General features: G+C 40.2%; 1 protein-coding gene across 2 annotated transcripts in view; it reads left to right on the top strand.

Annotated features, from left to right (window-relative positions):
- The window catches only part of ELL2 (elongation factor for RNA polymerase II 2), an 85,905-nt gene extending 81,005 nt beyond the window's left edge, over window positions 1-4,900 (top strand). For both annotated transcript variants that reach the window (XM_023730128.1, XM_004375039.2), the window contains 2 exons: window positions 996-1,040; window positions 1,132-4,900. In XM_023730128.1, coding sequence (XP_023585896.1) covers window positions 996-1,040; window positions 1,132-1,207 — 121 coding nt within the window. In that variant the 3' untranslated portion in view covers window positions 1,208-4,900. The remainder of the gene's footprint in view (window positions 1-995; window positions 1,041-1,131) is intronic.
- Window positions 4,901-16,010: the final 11,110 nt, after the last annotated feature.

Here is a 16,010-nt window from a genome sequence, read left to right as displayed (position 1 = left end):
CTGCAATATGATTAGAACCATGCCTGGTACCTGCTACATAAAGGTTAGCTGTTTTCCCCCAGCCACCAAATTTCCCTCCCTGCAGGCAATTATTATTACTAGTTTCCAGTGTATTCTTTTCAGATGTATATGTACAGTAAAACCTGCAAAAGCAAGAACCTGTGTAAGGTGGAAACCTGTCAGAGAAGGAAAACGCAAATGTTTTCCACTAAATAGAGAGCAGTAGAAAAGTGGTGACTGCACCCTGTCAAAGGCGGAAAACTTTCGGACCTGGAAAAACAAGGCAGTCCTGTTGAGTTCAGCTCTCACAGGTTTCAATGTGTGTGTATATGTATGTGTAGACACACACACCAATGAAATATGGTATATTTTCTAATACGCACATTCACATATCTAAGATTCAGTTCTAAGATGCACCAGTGTAAGATACACCATTATCTGATGCTTCAGTAGTTAAACTGTTACATACCACTGTTTATTCTGATTCATTAAAGTGGGAAAAAATGTGCATTTTTAGAAGCAATGAAGTTCTTGGAATATAATAGTATTCTATTTCCTAGTTTTAAACAAATGGTATCAAACTGGTCTGCTTTTTTCATTGAAAACCATAATGCATTTTAGAAATTTTTTTATATCAGCATATAAAGCTCTTCCCCATTTCTTAATGGCTGCTTAGTATTCCTTTGTATGGATTGATGGACATTTAGATTTTGTTTACTCTTTTTTGCTTTACAAACAGTGCTATAGTGAGTAACCTTGTACACAGGGTCATTTTTACTCATCTATCTGTAGCATAAATAGAATTGCTGAGTCGATTTTGCACTTGCTATTTTGATAGCTTTTGTCAAATTGCCTTCCAAAAAACCGTACCAATCTACATTCCCACCACCGGTATTTCCACACCCTTGCCAAATGTGTTAGCTATATTTACTGCCCACCCCCCGCAAAATAGTAATAATGCTTTCTTTTCTGATTTCTAATTTTTAATTTTGTAGAGTGTTCATGAAGAAGTCTTGCAGGAATATCAGAAGATCAAGCAGGTTGGTATCATCACTGTTGGGTTTCTGACCTGTAGCTGGGAAGTGTTATAAATTCTGCAACCTGATTCTTCACTGTTTTTTTCATCCGCAGTCTAGTCCCAATTACCATGAAGAAAAATACAGATGCGAGTATCTTCATAACAAGTTGGCTCACATCAAAAGACTAATAGGTGAATTTGACCAACAGCAGGCAGAGTCATGGCACTAGAACTCTGCTTGGACCAGAAGATGTGAATAAACTTAAGCTTATTTATTTAAAATTCCAAATGAGTTGCTCTAAGATTCTAAAGAGATGAAACTTTGCTTGTTGAAAGTTTCAGTATTAGTAAACTTGAGTTTCTTTCTTTCTTTTTTAATTTTATTTTGCTTCCCTGTGTTTTTGAAACTGCTTTTTCTGGTCCTTTTTTTCTCAAGACTTGTGTTTGTCAATAGAAATTTTTTTTTTTTTTTTAAGATATTGGGGATCCAGTGTCTATACTTCAAATCAATATTTTTTCCTCAAAAACTTACGTTTGTCATTAGAAATGATTTTTTTTAGATATTGGGGATCCAGTGTCCACACTTTAAAGTTGTGTGTGTTTAAAAAAAAAAAAACACAGTAATGTGCAAGATGAAATGCTTTTGGATAAACATAAGCCTATTTTCTGACCTTTCTTAATACAAACTCTTTGCCTTAAATGGTAGAATATTTAGAAATTTGCACAAAATACAAAAAAAAATTAAAACATTGTTTTGGAGGGTTAAGAAACAGAAAGGTGTATGAGTATGTGTGTGTATATAGGTATACATACACATATGTATATACAGACTCACTTGCTCAAGAACAGTAAAATCACTCTGCAAGTTAACCCCCATTGCAATGGTTGCCTTAAGGTGTTTGCTAGTTGTGTACATAGTGTGGTTAATCATTAGCTACACTGCTTCCCACTTGATTAGAGCAATGGGAAGCACACTGTGGCCTACCAGCGTCTGGAAGCGTGTGCTCGAACTGTATGTGTGCAGAGGTTGTATGGATGTTAGCATGCATGAAGGAAAAATAAACAAGCTGCTACTCTTAGTAGGCCAAACGCTCAGGTTAAACAACTGACGAGTGTTACTGTAGGGTTTTTTTGTTTTGTTTTGTTTTTTTCTGTCAAATTGCTACTTCTATTGTGGAAGACAAAAGCATTTCCATTTCAACAGTTTGTCAGCTTTATTCATGTTGGGCAAAATCAATATGTTATGAAAATGAAACAGATCTATAGTTTTGGGGCAAAATTATAAAATTAAACATGTAGGTAACCTATTTATATACTGCTATAAAGTATTTTTTGAAGAGAGATATGCAAAGAAGCTATTACCTACATGAAATGTATATTTAAAGATTTTTTTTTTCATCCTGGGTGCCAGGAATATAAAAAAAGAACATATATTTAACCATAACATACTGTGATTCATCAAACAGCACAAACTTTCATTTCATGGAGTTTATCTGTTGACTTTGATTTAAACTATCACTTGTTTTATCATGTGGGAACATAAGTTATGTGGTCAAAATGTAAAGATTTTGAACTAATGTTGATTAAACTTGTGTTGTTTTATCATATTGTCTTTTCAAAGTGCTGCCAGTTGAAAAGGGAAGCATTATGTTTACAAATCTGTTTTGAAATGTTTGCCAAAATTTTGGTAGTACCTTTAATAAAGATGTTTGTCTCCAGCATCCAAAAAAATAAATAAATAACTTTGTTGTGTATCACTGTAAGCCAGAAAACATTGGTGTCTAGAAAACCTGAGAGAGCATTTAGATTAACTTTTTGCTTTGGCATTCTTCTAAAACATTAAATGGAAAGATTAGACCATATAGCAAAAGTGTACAAAAGTCAAAGACTGATGCAAGATGCTTTGCACTATAACTCTATAACAATATTGCAGATGAAATTTTATTTCTATCTAGCGTGGACTTCCTAGGGAATTCTATACTTTTAACATGGAGATCCCAGGTGCTCTTCCTTTTACCTCAGAATTGGTACAATCATTATTAAATGTTAACTGATTTCAAACTTTTAGCTGAAAAAGAAAAGGAAATTTAATTGGGGATAAGTTTGGTTTTTCACATTATTACCGTAGAGTCTCCTGAGGGGTTTGTCTGTAGGTAATGACCTTATTGGTATAATTTCTCGGACATCTTGGCTTTTTAATCAAAGATTATTTGCTGCTATTTGCTGTGAGCAATGTTTCTCAAAAACAAGGTGCTTGGACCACTTGCATCACCTGAATTAGAATCTCTGGATATAGGGCCCAGGTGTCTGTAGTTTCACACATATCCTTTAGGTGACTTTGGCAAGCTAAAGTATGAGAGCTATTGGCTTGGATGTAGCTCTAAACGTTTAGGTCACTAAATCTTGAACTGTTCAACTGCTGGTTTTGTTTTGTTGTTGTTGTTGTTAAAGCCCATCCCCATCAGCAGATGTAAGTCATTTTTCCCCTCTGAGTGATGAGGCATCCCCTCAGTTTCACTGCCAACTCTTATTTCAGAACCTGTTTAGAAACCAGCCTTCCAGCTGGTTAATCGTTAGCCCTTGAAGGTCCTACCCACCTGTATCAGCAGATCTTCTGGTTTACAAGTTAGGTAACAATGGAAGCTGGAGATGCTTTGTGGAAATCCAGCATTGCACACTCATAGGCTTGCCCACCTACGTGTAAAAGCCTTAATTCAGATGTTGCTTGTACACATTGGGCAGGGCCTTGTAAAATGTGTCTATCAGTTGCAAATTTGAGAGTTGCAAATGTTTGAATCTGCTGTTACTCAAGGTTGCATCCCTTTTGAAGATAGGCATCAACCTGTTAAAATATTTATAGCCATTCATCTCCTACTGCAAGATTTTTAGATTAATGATTGCCACAGGAATGGGTGGGCACTTATGATTGATTAGTCACTCTGTTGGTGGAATTTTTTTAGGTTTTTTTTTTAAAAAAAAAAAAAGTAAAGTGTAAAACAGCATTGTCAAGATTAGAGAACAAGATGTATTGTTTTTCCATCACATTTCACCTAATTTGAAGCACTTGAAGACTTTTACCAACACCTGTAAATTAACTCCAAATTGAATGAGCAGCTAATTTAAAACAGCAAAAGAACGTTAACTATCAGATGTGATTTTGTTTTTTAAGTAGGGATTTAGTTTCCTATCGTTATCTACTTGTTTCCCTTGGAATAATATAGAGGGGTTAACTTTCAACTCTTTAAGTAGTGGTAGGTATTCGGTACATATTCTTACAAAAGCAAATGGGGTGGTGGTCAGTTTATATCATTGCTACATGCATTGATTATAAAAATTCAGTATTAATTTTCTTCATCTCTCATTGATCTTACAACCTTCACAGGAGTTTCCTTCTCCCTTAAAGTACTTCACTTTATTATGTAAAACAAATGCATACTTGTGTATTGGAAGCAAGCAAGGTGTTGAAATGAGGTTTAGACAAAAATGGTTTACCAGTTCAGACGCTACTTGGTTGCCTTACCCTTTCCATTAGTGCATTCTTTGCCTCTGGAACTTGGCTGAAATGCTCTTGCCAGTTCATTGTCTTTCTGGCAGTGTAAGTGTTGAGTCATGTATGCTTGGCATATGCCTTTACTACTTTTGAAGTTCTTACTGTTTATTACTTGCCTAAGTGTTATTAAATCCTTATGTGTGCTGGATGGGGAAAAATTGTAGCCAGCACTTTGAGAGGAGCGTTTTGGGGAAGGATATTAACTGACACCACTAAAGGAAGGCAACAGAAGATCTTATCAATGTTCTTTATCAGTGTAACCTGAAAACTCAACAAGGCTGTGAGGCGCATTTCTAAATATTTTGAAGTGTTTAAAAAAAAAAAAAAAAAAAGTCTATGCTGTTTCTCAGTTGTTCCACCCAAACCATGTTAGGACTCTTGAAGGTAAAATGTCACAGGGGCTTTTCAGTTGCTACTGAGCTCAGCACCGTGGTGGCCTCTGTTCTACACCAATTTTGGTTCAATAAACATGTTAACTTTGCAATTCTGGTACTTGTTTTTCCTTTGTCTCATTTCAAGGCACTTCACTTTGTCTTTAAAAGAAGAAAACAACTCTACCACAAAGCGTTCTCTGATGCCGTAATGTAATTGACCCTTCTGGGACAGAGACTCTAGGAAATAGGAACGGTATTTTCTCCAGGATCTGCCTGTTTATTAGTGCAAGACATGCCCTCCAGGGCCAACATCTACAAGGGAAACAATAATCTCATAGTTACCATTTATTGAGAGTTGCCTATGTGTCACACATTCTACGTGCCTTGTCCCATTTCTCTTCACCACAACTCTGTTATCCCCATTTTACAGGTGAATTAACTGAGGTTTAGAGAAATTAAGAAATTTGTCGGTCATACAGCCAATGAACTGTGGAGCCTGGGAAGCCTAACCCCAATGCATGTATTCTTAACCACTTCTACATAACTGCCTTCTTGTACCTCTTTAAGGTGAGAGTAATCTTCACAAAGTGATCATTCCAGTGACAGAACACAGGCTAGACAAACCCTTTCTCTTCAAAGGAGGCTAGAATGTCGGGAGTGGGGTGATGTCTAGTTGATTATTCTCAGTGAGTTGATTTTGTCAGAAATGATAAACTGGATTTGAAGGGAGGACAAAATTCTTTTCTTTTGGCGAAAAGGTTCATAATTCTAAAAGATATCTGTTTTTCCCTACGTTCCCTTTATTTTCTGAAGTGGTCAGTCTTCACAATGGGGCAGTGCAGATAGAGGAGGAGGTGAGTACAGTCTTGTGATAACATAGGTTTCCATTAATATTAAAAGACTGTCTCCATAACAGACTCCAGCTCTAGAGGGATATCTAGTCTGAATTAGGACATTTTCGTAGCTGAATCCTTAAAGTTTTCTGAAGGAATAGTATACAAGGAAAGGAAAAAAGCCTCAATTAAGCATTTGTATTACAAAGATAGAAGAATTAGTGCCAGCAATGACTGGTGACTGGTTTGGTTTACGAGAAGTTTCAAGATGGGGCTCCTAATGTAATGATGTCAGTAGCCCTCCCCCACGGGACGTTTGGTATTGTACATGTCTTTTAACTTGACCCCTTTTCCTCAGCTGTAAAGTGAAAATACGCCTCTTTACTGGGGTCTGAAGAGGTTTAATTATTGTTTGCAAAGCATTTGGGAGTTCCATGAAAAATAGCTATTTAAACTACGGATTATCTGCTGAACACAATAGCGTTTGTTGGAGCATTGTTTTTCAGGTGAGAATGAGTTCATTTTGACAGATTGCAAAGAGGGCAAAGGCAGAGTGGCTTGGGGTTTCAAGTTGGGGTGCTTAGGGTTTGTTTTATTGAATGCTAGACTTACGTGTATCTACTAGTTTTACCTTTCTGAGATGGGACGGGAGGCTGGCAGTGGCTGTAGGTGGCTCTGACATTGTATAATTGCTTCATATGTTGAGGTCAGATGATTCTGCTGTGTGTGACAGTGGAGATGTGTCATTTTCAACTCTTGCCTGTCTAATGCAACTGGGCTGGCCAGGTGGGTTTTGCTTACTGTAATTAGGTGCTTGGTACAATGTGGGCATTTGTAGATGAGCAATAAAAATTTCACCTCTAGGTCTATGAAATGGAGGAGAGAGCTTCCTAAAGATGAGCCCACATAAATTTAGCCACTGTATGTGAATTGTAAAGCTGGGGCTTTTAGAGAAATGGCTGACTGCCTTTCTATACTTCATGAACTCCAGATGGGCTTACAGAATTCCACTGGGTGGGGACAGGCAGCATGCTCTACCTTACCAGTCTCGTTATGTGCCACTCCCACTCTGCACACCAGTCACAGGCCTTCCATCAGGTTCCGCAATACCCCTTGCTCCTCATATCCCAAGGCCTGCCTTAGTACATTACCCTCTGCACCACCAGTTCCACCAGCTCCTCACTTAGCTGCCACCTTCTCCTCAAGATCTCAGCTTAAATACAACTTGCTCAAGGAAGCCATCCCTAACCTCCCAGACTAACTCAGATCACCTTGGTATATGCTCTCTTTCATGTTATACTTCTCCTTTGTGGCAATTGTCACAATCATAATTAAATACTAATTACAGTATTAATTAAATAAGTTTCACATGAGTAGAGACTGGTTCACTAGGGTGTCTCCAGCTCCTAGCGTAGTGCCTGGTATATAGAAAGTGCTCAATAATGATTTATTGAAAGAATGTATGAAGCAGACTATGCATATGTGTTATGCAAAATTCATATGGCCGGGGGATATGGATTTCTGCAAGAATCTGCTATGTCAGTTCCGGTTTGTGTGCCTTACTGCTTTATCTTCCCAAGGTAATGATTTGGGAATTAGTTACCACCATGCGCATAGCAGATTGACTTTACTTTGAAAGTCCTTTTGCCATGATTAACTAACTGGACATTTTTCTTCAAAGGAGACATCTCTGTCAAGCATTGGCATTCATATCTCTAGTCACCTCTGGAATTTGAGCATAAAACAGTCTTCATAAGTGTTTAAATATGAAATGAAATGGTTGAAAAAGTTACTTTCAGTATTTATCATAACTTGCAGATAAGCTCCAATTTCATTTCCTGATATATTTTTTCAATAGCCTTTCTCTCATTTTTCAAGGACATGATAGAGGACAGCACTTTAAAGAATAATGCTGTGCATCATTTTTCCATCTTTGTCAAAACGTCTCTAGCCTGACGTTTCCTTTACCTCAGCAGGTATTTTTATAGGCAGTTTACTTTATACCTAGCACTTGTGTAACCTTCCAAGCAGTAGACGCTTTGAGAATAATCAAAGAACATTGGAATTCGTGTAATGATAGAGCTAGCGGAGCCTGTCCACAGCATCCAGACCAAACCGTCTTCATTTTGTCAATGATGAAATAAAGATGTTTAAGTGACAGTCCAGGACAGAGCAAGATGGGACCCCAGGACCTTACAGACTCCTACTAGGTAGGAGCTAAGACTACGCAGCAGCCACAAATGAAAAAATGATACAAAGATGGGGAGAAATTAGTGCCAAACAAGATGTGCCACACCATATGCGGTGGAGCATAGCAGTTAAGAGAACTGAGGTGAGCCCGACAGCCTGGCCTGGAATCCTGGCTCTGCCACCATCAAGCTATAGGTCACGGGCAAGTTTAGAAACCACTCCACCCCTCGATTACCCATTTGTGACTGCTATAGTACCTCCTTGTAGGGTTTTTGTGATAACACGTGTAGAGTGGTGCCTGGCACATAGTACATTTTCTCTATGTATTCTTATTGTTTTTTTTTTTTTAATTATTTCTTTCCATCTTTATTTGGATATGGAGAGTTTTGTAGCAATATAACTGGCAAGCAACCAGCCAGAACTATTCAACCCTACTGGGTTAATTTAGATGTTTGCATAATAGTAATTGAGCTCCCATGATAGATAGACACAACCCAGAACATTTCAAAGGTCCTGCTCCTGATTGCTCTATGAAATACATTTTCTTTATGAGTCTTTTCAAGTACATTAACTTCTCATCATGGCTACTAGTAACAACACATAGCGCTGATGCATTCGTTCCAAATTTGAGCTTAGCTTTTAATATTCTGTTTCTTTTCCCATTGTCTTCATGGGGGAGAGTTTTTAAAAGAAACTTCTTGTCTGTAAGCGTAACTCCTTCTTGCCACCTAGTTACTAGAGGGAGTTGACATGGTTCATTATGGGTAAGAAGCTTTGGAAAAATTCCTGCTGTGAAAATGTTTCCCTGCATAAGCTTTTCCTTCTCCCAAGGATGGCATTAATTTAAACCAGCCCTGTCAAAGGATTGCCAAAAGGGTCTCCAGGGGTCTCCTGGCCACCTGAGCTGCAGAACTCTGCAGCTGAGAACAACCTTAAGGGGACACTGGGGACTGTTGGCAAAGACCTTCCCCTCTGCCCTCATCCTTCCTATCTCTCTGCCTCTCCTCTCACAGCAGCCTTTACTGCTGTGGTAGCCAGTTATCACCTCCCCACTTGCTCCTACCTTCTCTTAACTGCTATTCGTGCTTGAATGAACTATACATGCTTGTATTCTCCCTTCTGTGAACATGCCCATCTTACCATTTCCTCCCATCTTTGGTTGAAGATAACTTGTCTCTTAAATGGTGAGAAGAATGAGGACCTGCAAGCAAGGCCTGAAAAGTTCAGAAAGTAAGGTTGAAAATGTGGTGTTGAGGGGAAAGAATGGAACATGGAGTCCTACACCCTAGATCTGAGTCCTAAATCCTAGGATTTACCAACCTGTGATGCAGGGCCACTCACCTCACCCCTTGGATCTTCCTTCCATCATCTCTGATAATGAGGGTCATACCTGTATAGCGTGGTTATATGAGGATTAAATAAGGATTGTTGTATTGAAGTAGAGGGACTGGGTAAAGCAAAATCTTAAAGCAGAGTTCTATGTTCTCACATGGGCCAGCAAACTCACTCTGGCGGCACATTTCTCTGCCCTTGGGGATGAAATCTCTGGCAGGTCCCATAATTCCTCCAGTCACTTTTAGTGTGGGTCTCTTTTCAGTAAATAATAAGTTAATAAATCTAGTCATGTGTAATAGTCAAAACTCTGAAATGTATTTAAAATTAAAGCTTTTCTCCTCTTTTCAGCTTAGGCCTGCTTTAGGCTAGAAGTCAAGTGCTTATTGCCATCTCCCACCTCCCCTTACCCCTCAGCTGCCTCTGGTTCCCCCAGGGTAGAAGGAGGAGAGGGCAGGGAAGAGAGAGAAGGGACAGGAAAGGGCTTATTTGCTGGCACCTTGGTAGTCCAGTGTTGGTTTCTCTGGGCAATGTCAGAGCCCACCTTGGGTGCCTCGGACAGTGCCTTGAGCTGCTTCAGCCTCTCAGGGCACTGGCAAGGCCTCTTCTTTGGCCAGCCCTTGTGGTACCCCCTCAGCCTCTGTCTCCAGTAGCACAACCTCAGCCTCTTGAGGCAGGAAGCTAGTAGCTTAACCAGTTACTGTGGAGTCAGCTTCGACTCACGGTGGCCCTCCATGTGTGTCAAAGTAGAATTGTGCTCCTTAGGATTTTCAATGGCTCATTTTTTGGAATTGCCAGGCCTTTCTTCTGAGGCACCTCTGGGTGGATTAGAACTTCCAACCCTTCAGTTAACAGCTGAGCGCATTAACCTTTTACACTACCCAGTGACCCCGCTACTAGCTTAGGCCCCCTTTGAAAATGACCACAGCCAACATGCCAACTGGAGGTGGTATAGCTGGTCTTTCACTCACCCTCCCACTGCAGCCGTAAGCAAACAAAATGCCCATTTGGCCTCCTATATGGGATAGTGTAGTTACTTCCCAAATGCATCTTTGACTCTACCTAGACTTCCTTGTTTTTTTTTTCCAGGCATGAATCCGATACCAGCCCTCTGTGTCCCTCAAGCTCGAGGGAACACAAACCAGGTTTTCTGAGTGGTCTTCATGCAGCCACTGGCATTAGGTGTCCCTGGGTGGTGCAAACAGTTAAGCACTTGACTACTAGCCAAAAGACTGGTGGTTCAAACTCACCCAGAGGCCTTCGGAAGGCAAGCCTGGTGAGCTAGCTTCTTCTGAAAGGTCACAGTCATGAAAACCCTGAGAAGCAATTCTACTCTGTACACATGGGGTCATCGTGAGATGCAATCGACTCCACAGCAATGAGTTTTTTGGGTTTTTTTTTTTTTTTTTTTTTTGGTTTTTTTAAGGGGTGAGCACGCTATCAACTCTCCTTAGAAATCCTCTGGTTTCCAACATCAGCTGACTTTTCAATTTCAACCCTACACCAGTGAGAGGAACTAGGAGCTAAAGGGAGAAAATCTGGGTGCTTCGACTACCTCCAGTCCTCCACATGTGCCTGGGCACGTTACTTTCTATTGTGGCGATAGGTGACATTCATTGTCTTTTGACTTCAATCACGGCGGCTAGGAAGAGTCCTATGTTAAACCCTGTTATGTATGTTTGTGAGTTCCTCATTCATAGTGTGCACTGATTCAACAAATATTTATGTGCACCTAAGCATTGTGCTAAAAGGAGCCCTGGTGGCACCAGTGGTTAAGTGCTTAGCTGCTAACCGAAAGGTCAGCAGTTGGAACCTACCAGCTGCTCAGGCAGGAGGAAAGACCTGGTGACCAGCTCCCATAAAGATTACAGTCTGGGAAACCCTATGGGGCAGTTCTCTCTTCTTTAGGGTCGCTATGAGTCAAATGGACTCAACGGCACTTAACAACAGTAAAAACTTGAGTCAGAATGGACTTGATGGCTCACAGCTACAACAGACATTGTGCTAGGTGGTGGGACTACACCACTAAATCAGACAAACATGAATTACACACATTGTTATTTGATAACTGTTGTGTCAATGGCTGCAAAATAGAAGGGTAGCTGTGAGAATGAATAACCAGGGCCTTAGCCCAGTGAGGGGAGGAGGTAAGTTCTCCCTAGGAGAGTGGCATTTAAGCTAATACTTGAAATATAAGCAGGGGTTGGATGAAAGGAGAGTGTACCAGAGATACTAGTTGGAAAGACCCTTTGGTAAGAAGGCATTCAACACTCATTGAATGTATGTTTATCCAAATAGCTTCTAATTAACAAAAGCCATTTAGGGTCATGCTTTTTTGTTGTTGAACTTGTTCCCCTCAACTGCTGCTTGCCCGTACCAAGCATTTCTGGGGAGACATTAGCCCAGACATGATTACTTCCTGAGGTCCAGGCTCTTCAGGTTATTGCCTTATCAGAGGCGTTTTGATACTTGAGGTTCTTATCTGGTGGCCTTCTGATGTTGCTATTAAGTTGTGAGGAAAGTTTCCAAAATAGAGAAAGATAATCTTAGTGGCCAGTGGATCTCAAACCAGCTTATGAGCTTTCACATGGGAAAAATTAACCTGGGGAGGAAACAGTGACAGACTTTCCCAGGAATTGTCGAGCCTCGTGTCTTCCCTGAAGTTAGAGGCTGGTGCTTGATGAGTACAGAGAGACCCAAGATTGGCAGGTATCCCCCGCTGGTGGAGGTTTCTTGCGTTGTTGTGGGAAGTTTAGGCCACATTGAGAGAGCCCTGTCTCCCAGAGGGAGTTGCTCTGGGGTAAAAAAAGAAGAAATAATTTCTGTACTCTTAACATTGCCAACCTGTTCTGTCTGTCGTCAGCAGCCAGGAAAACCATCTGTGTGGTGCTACTCTGACAAGGCTATTGGTGGGCAGGCAGGAAACCAAAACAAGACGGGTGGCAGAAAGATGCCAAAACGTCAGGGACGCTGCAAAGGAGCACCTCTGGGAATGAAAACAAGCAAAAGTAGGGAAGCAAGGTGAGCATATTCTTACAAGACTACTTTACATTGTACAATACTTTGTGCCATTTCCAAATATTTTCAGGGATGTCTCAATTGATCCCCCTTTAAGCTAGTTTTTGCATAAGGCAGGACAATCCACAAAGAAGAAACAGGTCCAGAGGAGTCACACGGTATCAGCACTAGGACAGGAACGTGAGGCTTGTCACTCCCTCTACCCCACTTCCTGCTAGCACACTTCAAGAGCTCATCCTCTCAAACTTGGTGCTGACTCCCAAGATTTACATGGTGACTGAAGGGTCCTACAAGGTCTCCTCACAGCTCACTCACATTCTGCCTCCCTGAAATTTAGTTTTTCCTTTAAGTGTGTTGAAGTAAACCCCTTTTTACAGAAGGTAAAATTTCCATTCCCCTACCTGTACTCCACATCAGGTATTACTTCTCATTGCCCAAGCTTCTTCAACCACGTAAACATTCCCAATCTGCTGTAAAAATCTTCCCTTCTGCTAAATAACACCACCCTTGAGTTCAGGCCACTCCACAGATCATTTTTAACCCTCCTAGCCCCAATCCACTATTGTAACCATCCCTTCCTCCTATATTATGCCCAGAGTTGGAATGTGCCCCATCAGGGCCCGACTAGGTTTCCATCTGTCAGTGCAAAGAATGGTCATTGCTGCTTGTACTCCTGATACCTGCAACATGTGGATCTTCCCTCAGCCAAGAACAAAGGAAAATCTGCACAGTTACTGCACCTTTGTCCTGGCCTTTACTCTGAATTGTCAGATATATGACTGGACTCCTTTCAAAAGCCACTCTGAGACAACCGACCCAGTCAACAAGAATAACCTGGGGGCCGTGTTAACCTTTCCTCAGAGCAGTCATTCTCCAAATTGTGCCCCATGAGCGGCAGTAGCAGCACCTGGGATTTGTTAGAAATACAAATTTTCAGGTCTACCGCCAACCCTCCTTAATCTGAAACTCCAGTTGGTGGGGCCCAGCAATCTATGGTTTAACAAGCTATGGTTTAACTCCAGGTGATTCTGATTCAGATGCTAAAGATGTGCTCTCAACCCACTCTGCTCATTTGAGTCACCTGCTCAGGCCCCCACGCAGACCAATTAAACCACAGTCTCTTGGCGTGTGGACCATTGTTGTTGTTGTTGTTGTGTGCCATTTAGTCAATTAGACTTATAGCAACCCTGTATGATAGAGTAGAACTGCCCCCATAGGGATTCCTGGGCTGTAATCTTTATGGGAGCAGGTCTTTTCTCCAGCAGAGGGTCTCATGAGTTCCAATCACTGAGCTTTTGGTTAGCAGCTGAGTGTTGAACCATTGCACCACCAGGGCTCCTTGAGTGGGGCCTAGGCATAGATATTTAGTAAAAGTTCACCGGGTGATTCAAATGACCAGTGAAGAATGAGGATCACTGCTCCAGGTAAGACTTTGGCATATCCCAAAGTACTACCTGAAACATAAATAATAGGAATGTTTGTAGTTATTAGCCAGAACACTTTCTGTGGCCTAATAAATTTGGAAAAAGCTAAAGATAACAAAGTTAACATGTCCTTTTCATGAGGGACTTTTTAGACCGTTAATATACTGATATGTTCTCAGAAAGTGCATAGAGTACTTAGTGTATATTTTTATAAAAAATTCTCTTGTACAACATTAAAAACTCAATCAACATAATCCACCACATAAATAAAACAAAAGAAAAGAATAACATGATAATTTCAATTGACACAGAAAAGACATTTGACAAAGTCCGACACCCAGACCTATTAAAAACTCTCAGTAAAATAGGAACAGACGGGAAAGTCCTCAACATAATAACAGGCATTTATACAAAACCCACACCCAATATTATTCTCAATGGAGAGAGACTGAAAGCATTCCCCTTGAAAATAGGAACTAGACAAGGATGGCCTTTATCACTACTCTTATTCAACATTGTGCTGGAAGTCTTACCTAGAACAAGAAGGCAAGAAAAAGAAATAAAGGGCACCCAGATTTGTAAAGAAGAGGTAAAACTATGCCTATTTGCAGATAATATTATCCTATACATAGCAAACACCAACGAACCCACAAGAAAGCCACTGAAACTAATAGAAGTTTTCAGCAAAATAGCAGGATACAAAAATCAGCCTGATTCCTCTACACCAAAAAAGAGAACTTCGAAAGGGAAAGGATATCAATATTGTCATGGTTTGAATTACGTCCCCCAAAAAATGTGTGTATCAATTTGGCTAGGCCATGATTCCTGGTACTGTGTGATTTTCCTGTATGTTGTGAACCTGCCTCTATGATGTTAATGAGGGAGGATGGGTGGCAGTAGTGTTAGTAAGGCAGGACCTGACTACAAGACTGGATTGTGTCCTGAGGCAATCTCTTGAGATATAAAAGACAGAAGTAAGCAGTGAGACAGGGGGACCTCATACCATCAAGAAAGCAGTGCCGGGAGCAGAGCACGTCCTTTGGACCGGGGTTTCTGTGCTGAGAAGCTCCTAGTCTGGGGGAACACTGATGAGAAGGCCGAGAGAGAGAAAGCCTTCCCTTGGAGCTGACACCTTGAATTTGGACTTTTAGCCTACTTTACTGTAAGGAAATAAACTTCTCTTCATTAAAACCATCCACTTGTGATATTTCTGTTGTAGCAGCACTAGATGACTAAGACAAATATCATTTACAATAGCCCTCCCAAAAGATAAAATACTTAGAAATAAATCTAACCAGGGACGTAAAAGACCTATACAAAGAAAACTACAAAATGCTACTGTAAGAAACCAAAAGAGACCTACATAATTGGAAAATATACAATGCTCATGGATAGGAAGACTCAACATTGTGAAACTGTCAGGACTAGCCAAAGAGATCTACAGATATAACGTAATCCCAATCCAAATTCTAACAGCATTCTTTAACAAGATGAAGAAACTAATCACCAGCTTTGAATGGAAAGGGAAGAGGCCCCAGATAAGTAAGGCATTATTAAAGAACAAAGTGGGAGGCCTCACACTACCTGATCTTAGAATCTATTATACAGCCATAGTAGTCAAAATAGCCTGGTACTGGTACTACAACAGACACATAGACATAGAAAAGACAATCTCTTTAACAATGGTGCTTGTAAACCTAGATGTCCATCTGTAAAAAAAAGAAACAGGACAATACCTTACACTATACCCAAAAACTAACTCACAGTGGATCAAAGACCTAAATATAAAACCTGAAACAATAAAGATAATGGAAGAAAAAATATGAACAATACTATGGGCCCTATTACATGGCATAAATACAATACAAACCATAACTAACATGCACAAATACCAGAAGATAAACCAGATAACTTTGAGCTCCTAAAAATCAAACACTTATGCACATCAAAAGACTTTACCAAAAGAGTAAAAGAGAACCTACAGACTGGGGAAAAAAATTTGGCTATGACATATCTGACAAGGGTCTAATCTATAAAATACTTAAATACCTCAACAACAAAAAGACAATCTGATTAAAAAATGGGCAAAGGATATGAACAGACACTTCACCAAAGAAAACATTCAGGCGGCTAAGAGACCCATGAGGAAATACCTGCGATCGTTAGCCATTAGAGACATGCAAATCAAAACTACAATGAGATACCGTCTCACCCCAACATTACTGGCACTAATCAAAAAACAGAAATAACAAATGTTGGAGAGGTTGCGGG

This window comes from Trichechus manatus, unplaced genomic scaffold (assembly GCF_000243295.1).
Source record: "Trichechus manatus latirostris isolate Lorelei unplaced genomic scaffold, TriManLat1.0 scaffold00032, whole genome shotgun sequence".
NCBI classification, from domain to species: Eukaryota; Metazoa; Chordata; class Mammalia; order Sirenia; family Trichechidae; genus Trichechus; species Trichechus manatus.
This window is presented reverse-complemented; position numbering and strand designations above follow the sequence as displayed.